This window comes from Lutra lutra, chromosome 6 (assembly GCF_902655055.1).
Source record: "Lutra lutra chromosome 6, mLutLut1.2, whole genome shotgun sequence".
NCBI lineage: Eukaryota > Metazoa > Chordata > Mammalia > Carnivora > Mustelidae > Lutra > Lutra lutra.
The window spans coordinates 132,620,672-132,641,931 of record NC_062283.1 but is presented as its reverse complement, the minus strand read 5'-3'; the positions used below and the strand labels follow the sequence as shown (position 1 = coordinate 132,641,931).

Sequence of the window (21,260 nt, the reverse complement as noted above, 5' to 3'; positions counted from 1 at the left end):
TGAAACAGAATTCTGTGATTTTTTTTTTCCTGTTGCTTTCAAGGTTTTTCTCTTTGCCTTTACTTTTCAGTAATTTCACTATGATATTCATAAATGTGGATTTTTAAGAATTTATATAACTTTCTTGGTATTTGCTACGCTTCATGGATCTTTAAATTGATGTTTTTCATCAAATTTAGGAAATTTTTGGCTATTTAAATATTTTTTTCAGCCCCCACTTACTCTTTTCTTTCTAAGACTCCAAATTACATGTGTATTAAACTATTTGACAGTGTCCCACAGATCTTTGAGGCTCTGTGCATTTTTTTTTCAGTGTTTTCTCTAACTACCTATCTTTAGCTTCACTAACTTCCTTCTGTCATCACCGATCTGCTGTTAAGGCCAGCCAATACGTTTTCTATTTCAGTTTTTGTATTTTTAGTTCCCAAATTCTCATTTGGTTCTTTCTTTTTATAGTTTCCATATTTTGTTGCCCTATTTGCGCATTAAGACTATATTTCTTTTAATCTTTTAAATATTTTTTCCTTAGATTCCTGAACATATCTATAGTAGTTACTAAATCCAACATCTGGCTAGCTCAGTGTTAGTTTCTGTTTAACTGCTTTTTTTCTTAACTGGGTCATATTTTTTTAAAACATTTTTTAAATTTAAATTCAATAATTAACATAATTTATTGCTGGTTTCAGAGGTACAGGCCTATGGTTCATCAGTCTTATGGGTTATATTTTTTGTTTATTTCTTTGCATGATTATATAATGGCTGTTGTTGATATTCTCTTGTACACATTCTGGATTTTTGTTATCTTCCTGTGAAGCGTGTTTATTTTTGTTCAAGTTGGTAATTCAGTTATTGGCCAATCACCTTGAACTTATGTAAACCTGGTTTTTATGCTTTGTTAAGGTGATTCTCTGGTAAGCCAAAGTGTTGTCTACGCCCCTCAAACTTGGCAGGATTCAGTCTCCAAACCGTTTCTTTGCATATTGCTAGAGCTTGGTTTTAGGCTTGTCTGGAGTAGGCCTTTCTCTAGGGCAAAGGCCTCCTAAGGCATGGTTTTTCTGGACTCCCAGGTGGATGCCCAACTTATTAATAAAGGGATAATGAGGTCTCTCCTCTCTAGTGTTGCTGGGCCTTCAACCCCAGCACTGCCTGAATAGTTTTGTTCTAAACCCAAGCTCACAGCGGCTGCTCCTTAGTAAGCATCACTTGGTTTCATCTTCCTCATTTTCAGCACAGCCCTGGGCCAGTTACTCACAGGAAACCCCCACCTGTATTTCTGACTGCTATAACCTCTGCTGCTTGCACAGACACTCGGTCCCTCAGTTTCTAGCTATGAACTGCCTGAACTCTGATCTTTGCCTCCTCAGCTTAGCAAGACAGACTACTTAAATTCTAGCATATTTAGAATTATCTCCACATGGGCTGGGGTTCACTAGCACAGTCTTACATTGCCTGTCGTTCTTTGCCCTGTTTATCAAAGCAGGAAAGCTAGTCCAGTGCCATTTATTCCATCATTGTCAGAAGTGAAAGTTCCCACCTCCACTTTTCTTTAAGTTGAAGGTAAAACAGGAGTAATAAGCTTAGAAAATAGCTATATTAAAAAAAAGCCCTGAAATTAATATGTCCAAAGTTTGAAATGAATGAAGTTCTGCTTATTGAATTGTAAGGCCACATGATGGTGAGGATGGAAATATAGCTTCAAAAACAACTTGAAATTATTTGGGCAAACTGCTTTCTGAGCATGTCATCTCTGATCTCTTCTGCAGAATCTAAAGGAGGTGAAGTCTGAAGTCACAGAAAGCACTAAGCTTATGATCAAAGGCTTACAGAAATAGAAGTTTAGAAGTTATCAATAAATAAAATGAAGCTTTTATTTATTTTTTAAAGATTTATTTATTAGAGGGGCGCCTGGGTGGCTCAGTGGGTTGAACCACTCACTGCCTTCAGCTCAGGTCGTGATCTCGGGGTCCTGGGATCAGGCCCCGCATCGGGCTCCTTGCTCAGTGGGGAGCCTGCTTCTCTCTCTGCCTCTGGCTGCCTCTCTGCCTGCTTGTGATCTGGATCTCTCTCTCTCTCTCTTTGTCAAATAAATAAATAAATAAAATCTTAAAAAAAAAAAGATTTATTTATTAGAGAGAGAGAGAGTGTGTGCGTGCATGAGTGGGGTAATGAACAGAGGGTGAGAGAGAATCTCAAGCTGACTCCCCATCGAGTGTGGAGCCCAATGCAGAGCTTGATCTCACGACCGGAGACCATGACCTGAGCCGAAACCAAAAATCCAGATACTCAACCGGCTGAACCACGCAGGCATCCCAAACTCAAACTTTTAATAATAGTATTAAACTTAACATTGAAAGCTACATTTTGTGGTTTATTTATGAGCCCTAAAATGCAGTAAATGCAAATTTTGCTACCTCTAATTAGGCATTATCTAGGATAAGTAATTGCTTTTGCAAAGTGAAATAGCTGGACCTAACGTACTACATAAAGGACTTGAACTAGTCATTAGGCCATTTATGTTAGATGGCTTGTTTTACGTGGAGAGATTTCTTTTGGAGACACTTTGGAAGATCACACAATTTTATTTTTAAATTTAAGTGAATTATTTAATTTGCATTTGCTAAAAAATAATAATTTGCACTCTTTCTACAATGTTTTAAGTAAATAGACACATTTTTTATAAATTGCCTCGGAAATTAAAGAAATTTGCTAGTCAAGAATTTCTTGTATTAAATCTGTTTGTAAAGTATGAGGGAGTCCTGATTATTATCATTTTGTTTTTGTAAATTCACATTTGGTCTCCTGAAAGCCCTTGATTTATATAAATGAGTTAAGTTCTCAGAGTTATGTTGTTAGAATGTATTTTTCCATACCATGTTTAGATTCCTCAGCCAGCTTATAAAACCTTCCTAATTCCTAATATTCATGATCTAGGGAACTCATAGTAGCTTTCTCATTTTATCTGCTTTCCAAGCAATAGCTTTGAATACTATGCCAGTTTCTGAGGTAGGAGCTATGTGTTGGTAGCAGAAGGTTATGTTGCTCAAGAAGATAATATTCAGAATTTTTTTCTTCATTTCCTGGATGTTAAACCAGTCCAAAGAAAAAATTTCAGAGTAAGTGAGTTTTTACTTAGACTTCTTAATTCTTTTTGTCACTTTCTTCTTAGATGCCCTATCCCAGAAAATACCCTGTGCCCTCAAGATGCTCTAAGTTCATCCATTCAGCACCTACCCAGGCCTATCATGAGTAGCTTATACTTTATATTTCCCTCCCTCTTCCCCAAATAAAAACTTGTGTTTGGGCGCCTGGGTGGCTCAATCAGTTAAGCGTCTGCCTTTGGCTTAGGTCATGATCCGAGGGTCCTGGGATGGAGTCCCACATCAGGCTCTCTGCTCATGGGGGAGTCCGCTTCTCCCTCAACTCACCCTCCCCCCACCCCCTGCCGCTTGTGACCGCTCCCTCTTTCACTCTCTCGCTCTCAAATAAATAAAATATTTAACAAATAGGTAAAAATAAAAACTTGTATTTGCTTATTATACTTGAGTTTCCCAAAGTATTAGAAGAATGGCATAATTTTTTAACAATAACAAAATTACCTAACAAAATTCTACTTTGTCACATTATTTTTTTAAAGATCACAATGTCACATGCACCCAAATGTTTATAGCAGCAATGTCCACAATAGCCAAACTATGGAAATAGCCTAGATGTCCATCATCAGATAAATGGATAAAGAAGTTGTGGTATATATATACACAATGGAATATTATGCAGCCATTGAAAAAAAGGAAATCTTGCCATTTGCAATGACGTGGATGGAACTAGAGGGTACTATGCTAAGCAAAATAAGTCAAACAGAGAAAGACAATTATCAGATGACCTCACTGGTGTGAAGAATTGGAGAAATAAGACAGAGGATCATAGGGGAAGGGAGGGAAAAATGAAGCAAGATGAACCAGAGAGGTAGACAAACCGTAAGAGACTCTTAATCTCAGGAAACAAACTGAGGGTTGCTGGAGGGGAGGAGGGTAGGAAACATTGGGGAGAGTATGTACTATGGGGAGTGCTGTGAATTGTGTAAGACTGATATATCACAGACCTGTACCCCTGAAACAAATAATACATTATATATGTTAATAAAAAAAATAAAGACCACAATGTAATTCCATTCTCTTTATACCATGTGGCAACCCAAATAGGACTAGAAAGTAGGACTGAAGGTGATCTTATTTTCTTTTTTTAAAGATTTATTTATTTATTTTAGAGAGAGAGAGCAAGCAGGAAGGAGGAGTAGAAGGGCAGTGAGAGAGAGAGTCCCAAGCAGACTCTGAGCTAAGCATGGAGCCCAACACAGGGCTTGATCCCATGGCCCTGAGATCGCAACCTGAGCTGAAACAAAGAATAGGTCATTTAACCAATGATCCACCCAGGTGCCCTGTGAAGGTGATCTTATTTTAAAAGATTGCTCTTTTAATTTAAAAAGTCCACTTTTTAAATACTTTCAAAATGTCAGGAAAGATACGGAGTGACGTCAGCAAGATGGTGGAGTGGGAAGCCCTAGATCCTCTTTCCCCTATAAACACACTGATTGAGCAACAATTCACAGACAAACTCCCTTTGTGAGAAATCCAGAAACTAATTGAAAGATTCCTGTGCCCTGGATGAATGCTGAACCAGAATCACCAAAGCTGGAGAGAGATTTAAGACACCCTCTTACCAGAGTCCCTGCCTCTGGCCCAGAGCCATATGATCACAAAATGGCCCCTAGCTCTCTGCTTCTCCCACAGAAGAAGAAGGGTTGGTTTGCATATCGGCACCCCAACTTTTCCAAAGGGGCTCTGACAAGTTCACCAGTCTAGCTGCAGAGCCAAATGGAGATGGTGGTATGGGCTGATAGATGCCATAGATCCTCCTCCCCTGCTTAGCACAAAGTGAGTGGATGACAAATACCACCTCTCAGATTACCCCTGGAGAGAGAAAGAGATCCATGCTTCCAGTACCCTAACTCCTGCACAGCTTCACAAAGAACTGCCGTCTATCTTTCCAGTCTTGGAGCTCTGACAGGTTCAACATAGTCTGGCTGCCTAGAGGAAAACAAAGACAGTGGTTTGGACTATCAGACCCCATAACTCCACCTTCTGCTCAACAGAGAGTAGGTAAACAGGAACCACAACTGCCTGCTTCTACCTGGAAAGTGAATGAGTTGGTAGAGGCCCCCAGAATCTCTGGCTGGAATGAGTGGTGGAGACCTCCTATATGAGGCTAGTCCATGACTGGGAGAAGTGCCTGCTTTGTCTAATGTGGGACACCAGCATGGAGAGTTGAGGAAAATGAGGAACCAGGCAAAGATACTCCAAACAAAGGAAGATAAATATCCAGAAACTGACCATAATGAAACACTTACATGATTATTACATATTAATATACATACTGTACCAAATATACATATTATGCAGTATTATTACCTTGACAATCTAAAAAATACATTAAAATGTGATAGAATTTTTTGCCTGTCAAACTAGTAATCACTTAAATATTATAATCCCCAATGTTGGCAAAGATGCAAGGAAAACAAGCACTTTATCATCATTAGCTTGAATGTAAATTATTAAAACCTTCTGGAAAGCAGTGTGCACTACGTATTAAAAACTAAATCATAACAGACCTTTTGACCGAATCTAGGAATTTATCTTTTTTTATATATATTTTATTTGGAAATATTTCAGCATCAGTTCATAGACGTAGCTATGAAGATGTTCATCACAGCATTTCTTATAGTAATAAAAAATAATAACAGAGCCATTGAATTATGTTATAATCATAATAGTATATTCAATAGCTATAAAAATATATAAGTATGGGGAAATAGTCACAATATATTGTTAGAAATGCAACTTATAGAACATTTCTTTTTGTCTATTTTATTTAAAAATTGAATATAAAATTTTTAAGACAGGTTTTTGCTTAATTCTTTTTAATTATTGTTTAATTCTTTTTAATCAGATAGAATTCACATACCATATAAGTCACCCATTTAAAGTGTACAGTTCAGTGATTTTCATGTATTCAGTTGTGCAACCATTACCACAGTAAATCTTAGTATTTGCATTACCCCAAGAAGGAACCCTGCGTCTCCTGGGCATCACCCTCCTGTCCTCCCCTCTCTGCCCCCATCCTTATTAATCTGCTTTCTGTCTCTGCAGATTTGCCTGGTCTGGATATTTCCTATAAAAAGATTCACGTAATATGTTGCCTTTTATAACTGACTTCTTTTAGTATGTTGTTCAGGTTAATTCATATCGTAGCATGTGTCAGTACTTCATTTCCTTTTATTGCCAAATAATAGTCCATCATATGGATATATACCGCATTTTGTTTATTCATTCATCAGTTGATGGACACTTGGGTTATTTCCACTTTCTGGCTATTTCGAGTAGTGCTCTTAAGAACATTTGTATTGGATTTTTGTGTAGATGTAGGTTTTCATTCTTGGATATATACTGAGGAGGGGAATCAGTGAATTATATGGTAACTCTATGTTTAACAATTTGAGGAACTGTCAGACTGTTTGCCAATGCAACTGCACTATTTTACATTCCCACCAGCAGTATATAAGGGTTATAATTTCTCCATACCCTCTCTAATACTTGCTATTATCAGTCTTTTTTATTATAGGGTGATTTTTTCCTTCTTTTCATGTTCATTTTCCAGTATTTCTGTATTAGTCATGTATCATGACTTTTAAGACTTTTTTTATTGAACAGTTTTATGACTGTATTGTTCCAAAAGCCATATAATTAAAGGTTGCAAAATATTTGAACCTTACTTTCATTAAATGAATAAAGTTTATTCTTTTTAATATACCTTTAGATCATTTTTACATTTTTTTTTAAAAGATTTTATTTATTTATTTGTCATAGAGAGAGAAGCGAGAGTGAGCACAGGCAGACAGAGTGGCAGGCAGAGGCAGAGGGAGAAGCAGGCTCCCTGCCAAGCAAGGAGCCCGATGTGGGACTCGATCCCAGGACGCTGGGATCATGACCTGAGCCGAAGGCAGCTGCTTAACCAACTGAGCCACCCAGGCGTCCCTCATTTTTACATTTTAATACTCAGTCAAAACTTTTGTTCCTACGGAGCCTGCTTCCTCCTCTCTGCCTGCTTCCTCCTCTCTGCCTGCTTCCTCCTCTCTGCCTGCTTCTCTGCCTACTTGTGATCTCCATCTGTCAAATAAATAAATAAAATCTTTAAAAAAAAAAAAACCTTTTGTTCCTGGCTTTGGTGGAAGGTTTTTTTGTTGTTGTTTGATTATTAACAACAAAGGCAGGGTAAAGAGATTAATTTATGTAAAGATTTAAATCACAAAGAACAGAATATTTGTGTGTTCACAGAAAATACTGATTTGACATACATTTACCCCAGGTATAATCTCATTATTTTCCTAAATCATCACCAAATTACTGTGTTTCTTCCCATGAACGGTTAGTAGGCATGCTTTTAGGCTGGTATTTGTAGTGATAACCCAAAGCCTCCACATTCTTTAAAAACCTATAGAGACAGTGCTTTATAATTGTATAATTATTGTATCAGCAGTAGCACCTAAGAAAGTGTTAATTTCTTATATGAAAAATAGAGTAACAACAAGCAAAATACTGAGAATAATTATCCTTACAAGTACTACTTTAAAGATTTTTATTTATTTATTTATTTGACAGAGAGATCACAAGCAGGCAGAGAGGCAGACAGAGAGAGAGGAGGAAGCAGGCTCCCTGCTGAGCAGAGAGCCCGATGCGGGACTCGATCCCAGGACCCTGAGATCATGACCTGAGCCGAAGGCAGCGGCTTAACCCACTGAGCCACCCAGGCGCCCCTTTACAAGTACTACTTTAAAGCTGGTGTATTTTCACTAGGTTTTATGCCCTTGAAATATATGAAATTTTCTAATGTTTAACTCCTTTACGTATTTTGCTAATGGCTCACATCATGACTCCCTAGTTAAATCCTCATTTTTAATGTGTAGGTTTTGGCAAAATTAAAAGAGTACTAGTTTCAAGCGTCCACATTTTTCCCTAATGTGAACATTCTCTTTTTTTAACAGATGGAAAATGGTTGATCACTACATTAGCCGTGTCCGTGGAAATCTCCAGATGTTAGAACAGCTGGACCTGATTGGGAAAACCAGTGAAATGGCTAGACTCTTTGGCATTCAGTTTTTACATGTACTGACAAGGGGTTCACAGGTAGGAAATCAATTTTCTTACACACTTGAGAGTTCTATGTGAGTGACATACTTTTGCGATATTTGCTGTAATGTGATATTTTGAACTTTCTATGTGGTACTAATATATAGCTGATTAATCAAATCTTATCATTTTATTTTCTGGAAAAGCTCTAATTTCACTTAACAGCTCCATTTTTTATTTTCTCTCCATGCCAACTTTCTGGCCACTGCTAAGTTTTTCATGCTGTTAAAAAACTAAATGACTGTGTCCCTGGGATGATATTTTGTTCCTGAGTATTGTCAGTGTGATTAGGGAAGCCTTCAAAACCCCTTAAAACTAGGGAAGAAGCAGCAAAGAAAGTCTGCCTGTCTTTTGTTTTACATTCCTAATTTCATCATGTTCTAATTCCCAAATAAAAGTTGAATGTAAAAAGGAAGAGGATTTGGGAATCAATATAAGTAACTGTATCACTTTTTTAAGAAGTTAAAAATAGGACCTTAGAAGTAATTTAATTCATAAGTTTTTAATTAATTTCCCAAGGATATGAGAGATTTTGTCAAATGCATCACCCAAAAAGATTTCATGCATTCATTCAACAAATATTTATTTGAGTACCTTTAGTGTGTTAAATAAACACTATGATAGGCATCAGGGATACTACATTCATTCACTCAGGTTCCTTACCTCATAAAGTCTTTTATTTTTAATTATCTTAATTAGTGTAAGTCTGTAACATTTCTCCATTCTACCAATTCACTAAATATAGCAAAAATAGAGTCCTAATTACTTTGACATGTTTATTAATAAGCGAAGTATGTTTATTTATTTAATCATATTGCTTATAAGCTATTTGTACCCCCCACAAATTTTTAAAATGATTTGAGCTGGCTTTGTAATAAGAGGCAAAGATACTTTAAAACAACATGAGAACATTTCTGTGAACCCATGCTGGCTCTTGTGAGTGCTTTCCTTTTCTAATACTCCAAGCCATCTACTTAATAGTGGTTATTAAAAACAATCAGTAATTGTTTGATTTAATTTTGTTAGGGACTGGTATGAAGTTGACTACCTTTCAATTCTGAAATCCTTGTGTTTCCTTCTTGGAAAATTGGAATAACATTTATCCATCTCAAGTCTCCTGACTTTCATTCTCTAATTTTCTCAAATAAAATTCTCAAAGATCATTGGCCAACTTTTCAATGCAACTGTTAAACTCTATACAGTCTTTTCCACACTATGTTTATTATACATAGATGTTTTTAAATATAAAAAGAAATCTAATTTTGTCTTCTGTCTTTCCAAAATTTGACTTATTGTATAAGTTATTTGATATATTTTACAGTTTTTATAAAAGTTGTAGGAATATAGGAAAAGGATTTATGAATGTCTTTTAGTCACCTGAAAGCTGACTAAATAACCCATAGTCTACAACTGTATTGTAAAAACGTATCCTTGGTGCACCTGGCTGGCTCAGTCCGTTAAGCATCCAACTCTTGATCTCAGTTCAGGTCTTGAACTCAGGGTCATAAGTTGAAGCCTCATGTTGGGCTCCATGCTGGGTATGGAGCATACTTAAAAAACCTATAAGAATGCAGCTTTATTCAGAAGAGTAGAACATCCTCTAAATGATTATCATATATTCAGAGAACAATATATTTCTATTTAAACTGTTTCTTCTTTTCTTCCTACTTCCCCTCTTTTCCTGCAGTACCGTGTGGAATCAATGATGTTGCGTATTGCTAAACCAATGAACTATATTCCTCTGACACCTAGTATACAGCAGAGATCCCAAATGAGAGCTCCACAGTGTGTTCCCTTGATTATGGAGCCTGAATCTCGCTTCTACAGCAACTCTGTTCTCGTTTTGGATTTCCAGTCACTATATCCTTCGATTGTGATTGCATACAACTACTGTTTCTCCACCTGCCTTGGCCATGTGGAGAACTTGGGAAAGTAAGGGTTTTTGGTTTTTGTTTTTGTGTTTGTTTTTTTTTTCATATTTGTAATTATATTGTGCTTTGTACTTCTTACTAAAATTAGACTTTGAGTGTCTCTTTGTACTTGATACTGTCCTTTTGAGTAAGAGCAAGATGAATGGGCTGTAGCACAGCTAATTCATTCTTTGTAGTTACCTTACTAATTGGATAACTGTATGACTAATTCAGCATCATGAATGGATGACTCGTGAATAGATCAGTCTTGCAACCTATTTGTTTCATTCTCCATGTACATCCATTTCAGTGGAATAGTTTGAGGATTATGATCTCCTGTCTCCAGCTGTCACCTCTTCTTAACCTCTTAGAAATAGTAATATTTTTAAGTTAAATTGTTAAGTGTTGGGTTTTATTTACTCATTTCAGCCAAATTTTATAAACTAAATGAGAATAACTTTTTTTAATGTTCAAAGGAGTATATATTATTCTCATAAGAAATGCAGAGTCTTCTTTTATAATGATTTTTATGTATTTAAAACCAAGTTATAGTGTTAGCCTAGAGCATACTCATTCCTTCATAGATTCATGGAAATTATATTGGTAATCCTGTCTTTTTATTAAGAACAGAAATTTGGAAAAGTTATTTAAAATATTTTTAGTTAAGGCTTAAATTTTTCTTTAAGGAACTTAGTGTAAAGCGGTCACATGTTGAGTTGAAAGCTGGTATTCAGTATAGATTTTGCCCATAAGTTTTAGGATAATGCCATTTAAGAAGTGTTTCTTTTAATAAATTGTGAATATTTAAAGAACTGCTATTTGGTAATAGACCAGTTACAAAGTAAATTAATTCATGTTTAGAATTCATTTGAAAATGAATTTCTACTAGAGTTCTTAGATTCCTAAAATTGTCTAGTATCACTGTTCCATGATTTGAGAAAGTATTTGTTTAATGTTTTCTTTCTTAATAGGTATGATGAGTTCAAATTTGGCTGTACCTCTCTAAGAGTACCTCCAGATTTACTTTACCAAATTAGGCATGATATCACAGTGTCCCCCAATGGAATAGCTTTTGTCAAGGTAATACTCTCTTGTAAGTGAAAGGTATCGACTGTGGCTTAACATTTGGAGGGCTGATGATTTAGATTATATCCTGTTGGCATGTAAAACAAAGAAAAAAAACCCCAAGTTTCCTTGAGTATATTATGTTAAAAAGTAAAGATACATGAATCTGCTAAGAAATTACTTTTTAAAAACCAGTTAACTTGTTTTGCATGAATTTAGATTTAAAGTCTTTTAACTGTTAAATTTTAGTTTTTAATGAAATACTGAAAGAAATAAATGTGTATATGTATGTTCTGACCTCTATTAGAATCTGAGATTTAAGTAGCTGTTTGACAATCACCACGATGTTAAGTTATAAAGATTCAGATCGCTTTAATGTGTAAACTCTACTAATTGTTCTTCTACATTATTTTAAATTAAGGCTATCTTAGAAATGATACTCTAATGTATTTATTGGTTGTATTTTTAAGATATCCAAACTAAAAATAGGGTCTCTTTTTTCTCTCCCTTATCTCCCCTTAAAAGAGACCAAAGAGAGCCTCATAAATGAATAAATTAAAGACAAATAGGAGAGAGATCTAGGAGAAGATTATATTGCCTCTCTTATGCCAACTTCATTCCTTTCTTTTTTTTCCTGTTTCCTTACCAGTGAGTCTGACTGTAATCGTGGTACAGTAGGGCAGTTGATGGTAGCATGGACCCCACAAGCCCTCAGATTCATTCTGATGTACTTAGAAAAGTAGCATCATTTTCTACCAGTAAGAGGATGCTGTGTTCAAAGAGTACCCTAAAATTAGATATTTAGATAGGGAAATTCTCACCAGAGACTTCATGACCTGTTCCTTTTTGGAAAAATATTACCTCTTTTAACATAATGACATATATTACATCTTAACATAAACATTATGTCTGCTTCATAAGGTACACAGAATGAATTAGAGGTTAGAATATGTTTTCATTGTCACATATGTAGTGGCTTGTTATATTATCTCCCTTTAACAGTATTTTTAAAATTTGCATCTACATTTTGACCCAAAATGTAAAGCTTATTAAAACTAAGATTTTTTAATATTCAGAAGTGTGATTATCCTTATACCTAAGATTTTAATTGTTCAGTCCAACATGCATTACCTTGCACGTGTCTGTGAATCATCTTCAAAGTTAATACTGTTTTGTGGTTTTCATTCCTACTGGAGTTCTCATAAATTCTCCCTAGTCTTGATTAATACAAATGATTTTTTTTTTTTTTGGCATCAACAAATTTTATCACCTCACTATTCATCCCCTCTTCCAGATTGCTAATAAATATAGGCCGGAGGGGATGGCTTAGTGGTCTAAGCATCACATTTGAAATACCTAGAGTCCCTGGAACTGCAGGTTTGAATGTCAGCAGAGTCAACCCAGCTCATCATTCTTCCAAGGTAGATAAATGGAGTTCCATGCAGATTACTGTGTGGGGTCATTAGGATGAGATCTTTAAAAACTGAGGTTTGTTATGAGTGATACAAATCCCATGTGTCTTTCTGAAAGAGTGGGGGTTTGGATCAAAGTTTTGAACAAAATTTCCCTCTGAACTTGTTGTATGGTCTCTTATGCGCTAGTTGACATCCTCCTTCCTGGAGGTCTCTGAACTCACATGGTAGTGCTACATTAGATTTATAAACATTACAGGAACCATTTAGGAGAAAAGTCCTCTTCAAAAGAAAGAAAATGTGATGATTTTGTATTGATGGCCACTGGCCCTGTGGCCACTCAGTCGTTAGTATGTTTCAATTCATGACAGTTGGCCATTGTTAAACTTTGTGCTTCCTTCTTAATTATTTAAATCTATAACTTTTAAGGGATTTTAAATATTCTTTTTTTCTTTATGATAGCCTTCAGTAAGAAAAGGTGTGCTACCAAGAATGCTCGAAGAAATTTTAAAGACTAGACTCATGGTGAAGCAATCAATGAAGGCTTACAAGCAGGACAGAGCCCTTTCCCGAATGCTGGATGCACGTCAGCTAGGACTTAAGCTTATAGCAAATGTCACATTCGGCTATACAGCTGCAAGTTTTTCTGGAAGAATGCCTTGCATTGAGGTAAGTGATAACAGATCTGTAGTTTTTTCAAGAGACTAAAGCAGGATTAAATGAATATCTGATCATTGAAGTATTTTGTTTTGTTTAGACTAAAGAGATTCATTTCCGTGATTTAAGATTGGTTTTGTTCAAACTGGAGCTTGTATACATACAAAATCTTATGGGTTTTAGGGTTTTCCTCTATGAGAACTCTTCATCATACACAGTTTCTACGTATCTAGATGAGCACACTGTAGCAAACTGTTAGCATGAGATTTAGTGCCACGTTTATAGCAGCATTTACAACAACCTTCATACTAAAGTCCTTTTAATGTATTGACAGATCTGATGCTAGGTTGGCCTCTCCAAATGTCGGAATAACCAACATTCTATGTTTACTAATGTACCAGTAGATGTGAAGCAAAAGCTTTGTTTTGCAGAGGTAGTTGCAATTGAAAGATACTTTTCACAGAATAAGAGTAATTTTTTGCTATTTACTAAAGGTGTTAATTTAACATAAATACAATATAGTGTGACAGGAGTAATGCAGTAACATACTAGTGATTAAGAGCAGAGTAGATTTGTTTTATTGGTGATCTTTTTATGCCAAACAAAGGTCAGAACATTGTGGTATACCACATTAGAAAGGGAAAAACGGGAGAAGGATAAGGTTCCCACACAGCACACAATAGGCAGAATAAACTTCAAAAACTTGTAAAAGGGACTTTCAGTTTCAGGTCCAGCATGTCAAAAGCTCAAAATTACCAGTTTCTTCCCACAACAAGTAAAAAGCTAAACATACTGAAAAATCAGCTCTTCTTAGATGTGTCAGAGAAGTGAGGTTACCGGGCAAACCACTACCCCCAAAATTGAAGAGTCCAGTAGGTAAATACAAAGAATCACAACTCACAAGAGCAGAAACCCAGGCGCACACACCTCTGCAGGAACCAGTGCTGAGGATGGGGAAAGTGGGTAAGTCTGACACATTAAGACTCCAGGGGACCCAGTCTTCAGGACCCCTACAGTTTTGTGACTTTTACCTTTGTGAGCTCAACCAGGTTCTCAGAGGTTTTCTCTCACAGAAGAAAAATTCCCCTGTGCTTCTGGCAAAGGAACGGGGAACCATTTTGAAATACATCAGAGTGTTCTGTTCTTGACAAGGTCCACCTTCAGGGATACTATTTAACTGGAGCCTAACTGACCTGAGAGAAGGGAAATATCCAGTTCCAAGTGCACTGGCCTTCCATGTGGAGAAAAGGAAATATACCAGCCCACTCTCCATCCTGTCCCACCAAAGATGGGGGAAAAAAACAGAAGCACATGTGAAGTCTATAGTCCAGAGGAACAGTTTCACTGAAAGAGTAAGACCTACTCATAGAACTATAGAATACTTCCTCCCCCACAGATGACCACCATATTATTAACGATCTATTTATGACAGTCCTTTTTACCTGATATATCCATCTAACCAAAAAGTAAATAAATAAATAAAGACATACCAAAAGCCAAAAAACACAGTTTGAAGAGACAGAGCAAACATCAGAACCAAACTTAAATGTGGCAGGGATGTTGGAATTATCAGACTGCAAATTTAAAACAACTATTAGGATGCTAAGAGCTCTATGGGTCAAGAACACGCATGAAAGGACAAATGAGCAATGTAAGCAGAGACATGAAGACACTAAGAAAGAACCAAAAAGAAATACTAGATATCAAAAACACTTTAATAGAAATGAAGAATGCCTTGTTAGTAAACTAGATATAGAGAAAAAGAATCTCTGGATTGGAAGAAATCTCCATCAAAACTGACAAAACTAGGGGCTCCTGGTGGCTCAGTGGGTTAAAGCCTCTGCCTTCAGCTTGGGTCATGATTCCAGGGTCCTGGGATCGAGCCCTGCATCGGGCTCTCTGCTTGACGGAAAGCCTGCTTCCTCCTCTCTCTTTGCCTGCCTCTCTGCCTACTTGTGATCTCTGTCAAATAAATAAATAAAATCTTTAAGAAAAAAAAAAAACTGACAAAACTAAAAAGTAAAGAGAAAAAAAGATGAAAAAAAAAAATCCTAAAACTGGAGCAACTACAAAAGGTGTAACATTCATGTAATAGGGATTCCAGAAAGAGAAGAAAGAAAGGAACAAAAAAAAATGTTTGAAACAGTAATGACTGAAAATTTCCCAAAACTAATGTCAGACACCAAACCACAGATCCAGGAAGTTCAAAGAACACCAAACAGAATAAATGCTCAAAAAACTAAACCTGGAGATATCCTTTTCATACTACAGAAAATCAGTAGTAAAATTAAAATCCTAAAAGAAGACAGAGGGGGGAAAAATACCTTACCTATATGGAAGCAAAGTTAAGATTTACATCCACCTTCTCCTCGTAAATCATGTAAGCAAGAAGAAAATGGAATGAAATACTTAATATTGAGAGAAAAATACTCCAACATTAAAATCTGTACCCTGAAAAATTATTGTCCAAAAGCAAAGGAGAAATGAAAACTTTCTCAGACAAAAATTGAGGGAATTCGTTGGCAATTGAGCTGCCTTGTAAGAAATGTTATAAGAAATTCTTTAGAGGGAAGAAAAATGATAGAGGTCAGAAACTCAGATCTACATAAAAAAACAAAACAGCCTCAGAGAAGGAATAAAAGAAGGTAAAATAAACACTTTTATTTTTCTTATATTATAATTTGTTCAAAATAATAGCAACAATGTATTTGATTATGTTTGTATGTATGCTTATGTATAAGTAAAATGAATGACAAATGACAAAAGGGTTGGGAGGAATTGGATTATTTCATCATTATAAAGCACTGCACTACTGTGATGTGGTATAGTAGTATTTGAAAGTGGTATATTGAAAGTAAGTGTAGGGTGTCTGGGTGGCCCAGTGGGTTAAGGCCTCTGCCTTCGGCTCAGTTCATGATCCCAGCGTCCTGGGATCAAGCCCCATATCGGGCTCTCTGCTCAGCAAGGAGCCTGCTTCCTCCTCTCTCTCTGCCTGCCTCTCTGCCTACTTGTGATCTACTTGATAAAATCTTTAAAAAAAAAAAAAAGAAAGAAAGTAAACGTATATTTCAAAATCTAAGGCAACAACCACTTTTATAAAAAGTAAGAGATAATAATTGGTATGTAAAAAAGAAAATTGAATCATTACAAATAGTCAAAATCACAAAAGGCAGAAAGAGAGGAAAACAAAAATAAGGAACAAAAAACAAGTGCAACATACAGGAAAAAATAAAATCAGTAAGGATGTAGTTGAACTTAGCAGCATCATCAACTGAATATAGTGGGTATTTATAGAATACTTCATCCAGCCACACACAAATATGCATTCTTCTCAAGCTCGCATGGAACATGCACCAAGACGCACCACATTGTGGGTCATAAAACACAACTTAACAAATTTACAAGGTGTAAATTATATAGTGTCTGCTCTCAAAGCACAATGCAATTAAACTAGAAATCGATAATAGAGAGCTGGAAAAATCCCCACATGCTTAAGATTAAATAACACATGGGTCAAAGAAAAAATATCTTGAAATTTTAAAATATTTTGAACTAAAGGACAACACAACTCATCACAATTTGTGGGAATCTGCAAAAGCAGCAAATAGAGGGAAATTTATAGTATTGAATCCATTATTAGAAAAGAAGAGACACATCCAAAACTAACCATCTAAGCTTTCACCTTAGAAAACTAGAATGGAAAAAAATTGTATCAATTCTCTACCATCTCTTTCCGATATTACAAGCAAAAAGAATACTTTATCATTCATACTGTGAGGCCAACATGATCCTAATACCAAAACCAAAGACATTACAAGAAAACTACAGACCAATATCTCTCATGAACATAGATGCAAAAATTTTCAATAGATATTAGCAACCCAAATCCAACGATTTATAAAAACGATTATACACCACAACCAAGTGGAATTTATCCAGGTATGCAAGCTGGTATAACATTCAAAAATCATCTAATAAGCTCCATCACATCACATACAGGGTTAAATAAAAGCCGCATGATCATAACAATAGATGTAGAGAAAACATTTGACAAAATCCAATATCCATTCATCATAAAGATCCTCAGTAAACTAGGAAGAGGGGAACTTTCTCAGCTTTCTAAAGAATACCCCAAAAAAGCCCACAGCTAATATCATACTTAGCTATGAAAACCTTGAATCTTTCCCACTAAGATTAGGAACAAGGCAAGGATAACCCCCCCTCTCACCACTGCTTTTCAACATCATAAAAGAACTGGAAGTTAATGCAGTAAGACAAGGAAAAGGACATAAGAAGTGTACAGATTGGGAAGGAAAAAATAAAAGTAAAACTGTCTTTGTTACATATGGCATAATCCTCTCTGCAGAAAATCCAAAAGAATTAACAAAAAATCCTCCTAAGCCTAATAAGCAGTTATAGCAGGGTTGCCGAATATAGGGTTAATACAACAAAACTCAGTCATTTCCTGTGTACCAGCAATGAACAAATGAAGTTTGAAATTAAAAATGTAACACCATTGGGACGCCTGGGTGGCTCAGTTGGTTGGACGACTGCCTTCGGCTCAGGTCATAATCCTGGAGTCCCGGGATCGAGTCCTGCATCGGGCTCCCAGCTCCACGGGGAGTCTGCTTCTCTCTCTGACCTTCTCCTTGCTCATGCTCTTTCTCACTGTCTCTCTCTCAAATAAATAAAATCTTAAAAAAAAAAAAATGTAACACCATTTATATTAAGCACCCCCCCAAAATGAAATACTTTGTATAAATCTAACAAAGTATGTATAAGATCTCTATGAGGAAAATGACACAACTGGTCAAAGAAATAGAAGAAGAGCTAAATAAAAGGAAAGATATACCTTGTTGATAGATAAGAAGTCTCAGTATTGTCAAGATGTCAGTTCATGTATAGATTGAATGCAGTCCTAGTCAAAATCCCAGCAAGTTATTTTGTGGATATTGACAAACTGATTTCAAAGTTTACATGATGAGGTAAAAGACCTAGAATAGACTACACAATTTTGAATAATAAATTCAGAGGACTGACAGTACCTGACTTCAAGACTTACTAAACTACATTAGTGACGGTAGTGTTGTACTGGCCAAGGAATAGTAGTGGAACAGAATAGAGATTACAAAAATAGACCCACATAAATATAGACATCTGATCTTTCACAGAGGAGCAAAGGTAATGTATTGACAATAAAAGATAGTCTTTTCAATAAATGGTGCTGGGATGACTGGATATCCACAATCAAGAAAGTCAGTCTAGACACAAATCTTACACGCTTCACAAAATTAACTCAAATTGGATCACAGAACTAAATATAAAACACAAAACTATAAAACTTTTAGAAGATGGGGTGTCTGGGTGGCTCATTGGGTTAAGCCTCTGCTTACAGCTCAAGTCGTGATCTCAGGGTCCTGGGATAGAGCCCTGCGTCGGGCTCTCTGCTCAGCAGGGAGTCTTCTCCCCCCTCTCTTTCTGCCTGCCTCTCTGCCTACTTGTGATCTCTGTCTGGCAAATAAATGAAATCTTTAAAAAAAAAAAAAAAAAACTTCTAGAAGATAAACATAGGAAAAATTCTACATGACCTTGGATTTGGTAATGGCTTTTTAGATGCAACTCCAAAGGCACAGTCTATGAAAGAAAGAATTGATAAGCTGTATTTCATTAAAGTAATTTTCTCTGCAAAAAACAGTCAAGCGTGGAAAGGTAAACCATAGACTTGGAGAATGCAGGGGTTGGGGGCACTGACCCCCCCCCCCCAGAGTTGAAAATCCATAAATAACTTTTGTCTTCCCCAAACTTAACTATAAATAGTCTACTGTTGACCACTAGCCTGACTGATAACATAAACAATTAATACATGTTTTGTATGTTATATGTATTATATGCTGTATTCTTTAAGTTAGAGAAAGGAAAATAGTAAAATCATAAGAGAAAATACATTTACAGTACTATACTGTATTTATTGAAAAAAATCCACATATAAGGGAACCCCTACAGTTCAAGCCTGTGTTGTTCAGGAGTCAACTGTGTATATACCACATTTTCTTCATCCATTCATCTGTCTGTGGACACTTAGGTTGCTTCCATGTCTTGGCTGTTGTAAATAATGCTGTAATGAACATAGGGATGTATGTATCTTTTACAGTTAGTGTTTTCATTTCCTTCAGCTATATACCCAGTAGTGAAATTGCTGAATCACATGGTATTTCTGTTTTTAATTTTTTGAGGAACCTCCATATTGTTCTCCATAGTGGCTGTACCAATTTGTAGTCCCACTTGTGGTGCACAAGGATTCCCTTTTTTCCACATCCTTGCCAGCACTCCTTTTCAGGGAATTTTTACTTTATTTTTCTCATGACTTTTTATAATCCCAACCATTGCCTAAACTGTAAAGCCAGTCATTTTCCTTTTTTTTAAATCTAATCTCAGCCCCATAATGGAGTTATGTTCAAACTAGGAACCATGGCACAAAGTAGCAGAATCACTTTTAATTATCACTCCCTCCTTCTTCCCACCACCCCCACCTCACATTCCTGCCACTGAGTCTTTCCCACTACAGGGTCTTGAGGGGCAGGTGTGTTGCTTAAATGGGTCAGAGTAGACAGTGGGAGGTAGACATTTAGAATCAGTATGTGTGTGTCTCAAAAGCATATTTGACTCTGACACTAGATGGCTCACCCTTCCGGCTATTTGCCGTCACATATTTTAAAGTGTATCTTGTTTTGAAAGTGACAACAGATGACCTTGAACATTTTATTCAAACTTGAATTTCAACTGGATAACATGATTTTTTAAATGTCTCAGGATATAGTTCACATTCTCAAGGTTTTCTGTTGCACTAAAGGTCTCAACGGAATTCATGATTCTTAAAACCAGATTAAGTATCTGCTACCAGTTTTTTAAATTTATTCCTTTGTTCATTTAATATTTCCTTTTTTTTTTTTAAAGATTTTATTTATTTATTTGACAGACAGAGATCACAAGCAGGCAGAGAGAGAGAGAGAGGAGGAAGCAGGCTCCCTGCAGAGCAGAGAGCCCGATGTGGGGCTCGATCCCAGGACCCTGGGATCATGACCTGAGCCAAAGGCAGAGGCTTTAACCCACTGAGCCACCCAGGCGCCCCTAATATTTCCTTTTTAAAGCAACTCTAAACAGCGTTTTATGAGCTCAGCCTTTTAAACACTTACCCAGTCCCACATTTAGTTCAGGTGATTCGAATTTTACAGTAAAAGGAGGATGATTATAACTTTTGTTTGCTTCTTTACACAAAAGTGCATGATTCTTTAAAAATTTAAAAGGAATGCTCCATTTATGCCAAAGGGTAATTTTCCCCAATTCTTAGTTTTTTAAGAGTTTAATAAATGAAGCAGCAGTCCCATGCTGGTCTCCTTAATTTACTTAACTGTAAAATATAATTAGTCATATTTGTCAAGATCTACCATCTTTTTGTTTTGATAGTTTATGCCATAATCTTTGTTTAAACTCACTAATGACCGATGAAAGTAGCCTTTTTAGCCTTTTTAGGGGCACCTGGCTGGTTTAGTTGGTGGAGCATACAACTCTTAATATCAAGGTAATGAATTAAAGCACCATGTTGGATGGAGAGATTACTTTAAAAAACAAGAAAAAAAAAAAGGAGCACCTGGGTGGCTCAGTTGGTTAAGCGTCTGCCTTCAGAGCTCAGGGCGCGATCCCGGAGTCCCAGGATCAAGCTGAGCCCTGCTTAGCAGGGAGTCTGCCTCTCCCTCTGCAGCTCCCCCACTTGTGCATGCGCAAATAAATAATAAATAAAAGAAAGTGCCCTTATTAGACATATATCTGCCTACTTAATTTAAATTGAACACTTGTAATATATTTTCCATCATATAATTATACATTTTTCTTTGTGTTCTTTATTTTCTAAAAATTACATATAACCAATCACTGAGATTAAAGTTCAGTGTTAACTTTAATGATACTGAAAGAAATTA

The 21,260-nt window shown here is 36.2% G+C and overlaps 1 protein-coding gene across 3 annotated transcripts in view; it reads left to right on the top strand.

Moving 5' to 3' along the window:
• Window positions 1-21,260, top strand: part of REV3L (REV3 like, DNA directed polymerase zeta catalytic subunit) — a 187,496-nt gene that overhangs the window by 142,698 nt on the left and 23,538 nt on the right. For all 3 annotated transcript variants that reach the window (XM_047734503.1, XM_047734501.1, XM_047734504.1), the window contains exons 22-25: window positions 8,096-8,237; window positions 9,928-10,172; window positions 11,122-11,230; window positions 13,090-13,296. In XM_047734503.1, coding sequence (XP_047590459.1) covers window positions 8,096-8,237; window positions 9,928-10,172; window positions 11,122-11,230; window positions 13,090-13,296 — 703 coding nt within the window. The remainder of the gene's footprint in view (window positions 1-8,095; window positions 8,238-9,927; window positions 10,173-11,121; window positions 11,231-13,089; window positions 13,297-21,260) is intronic.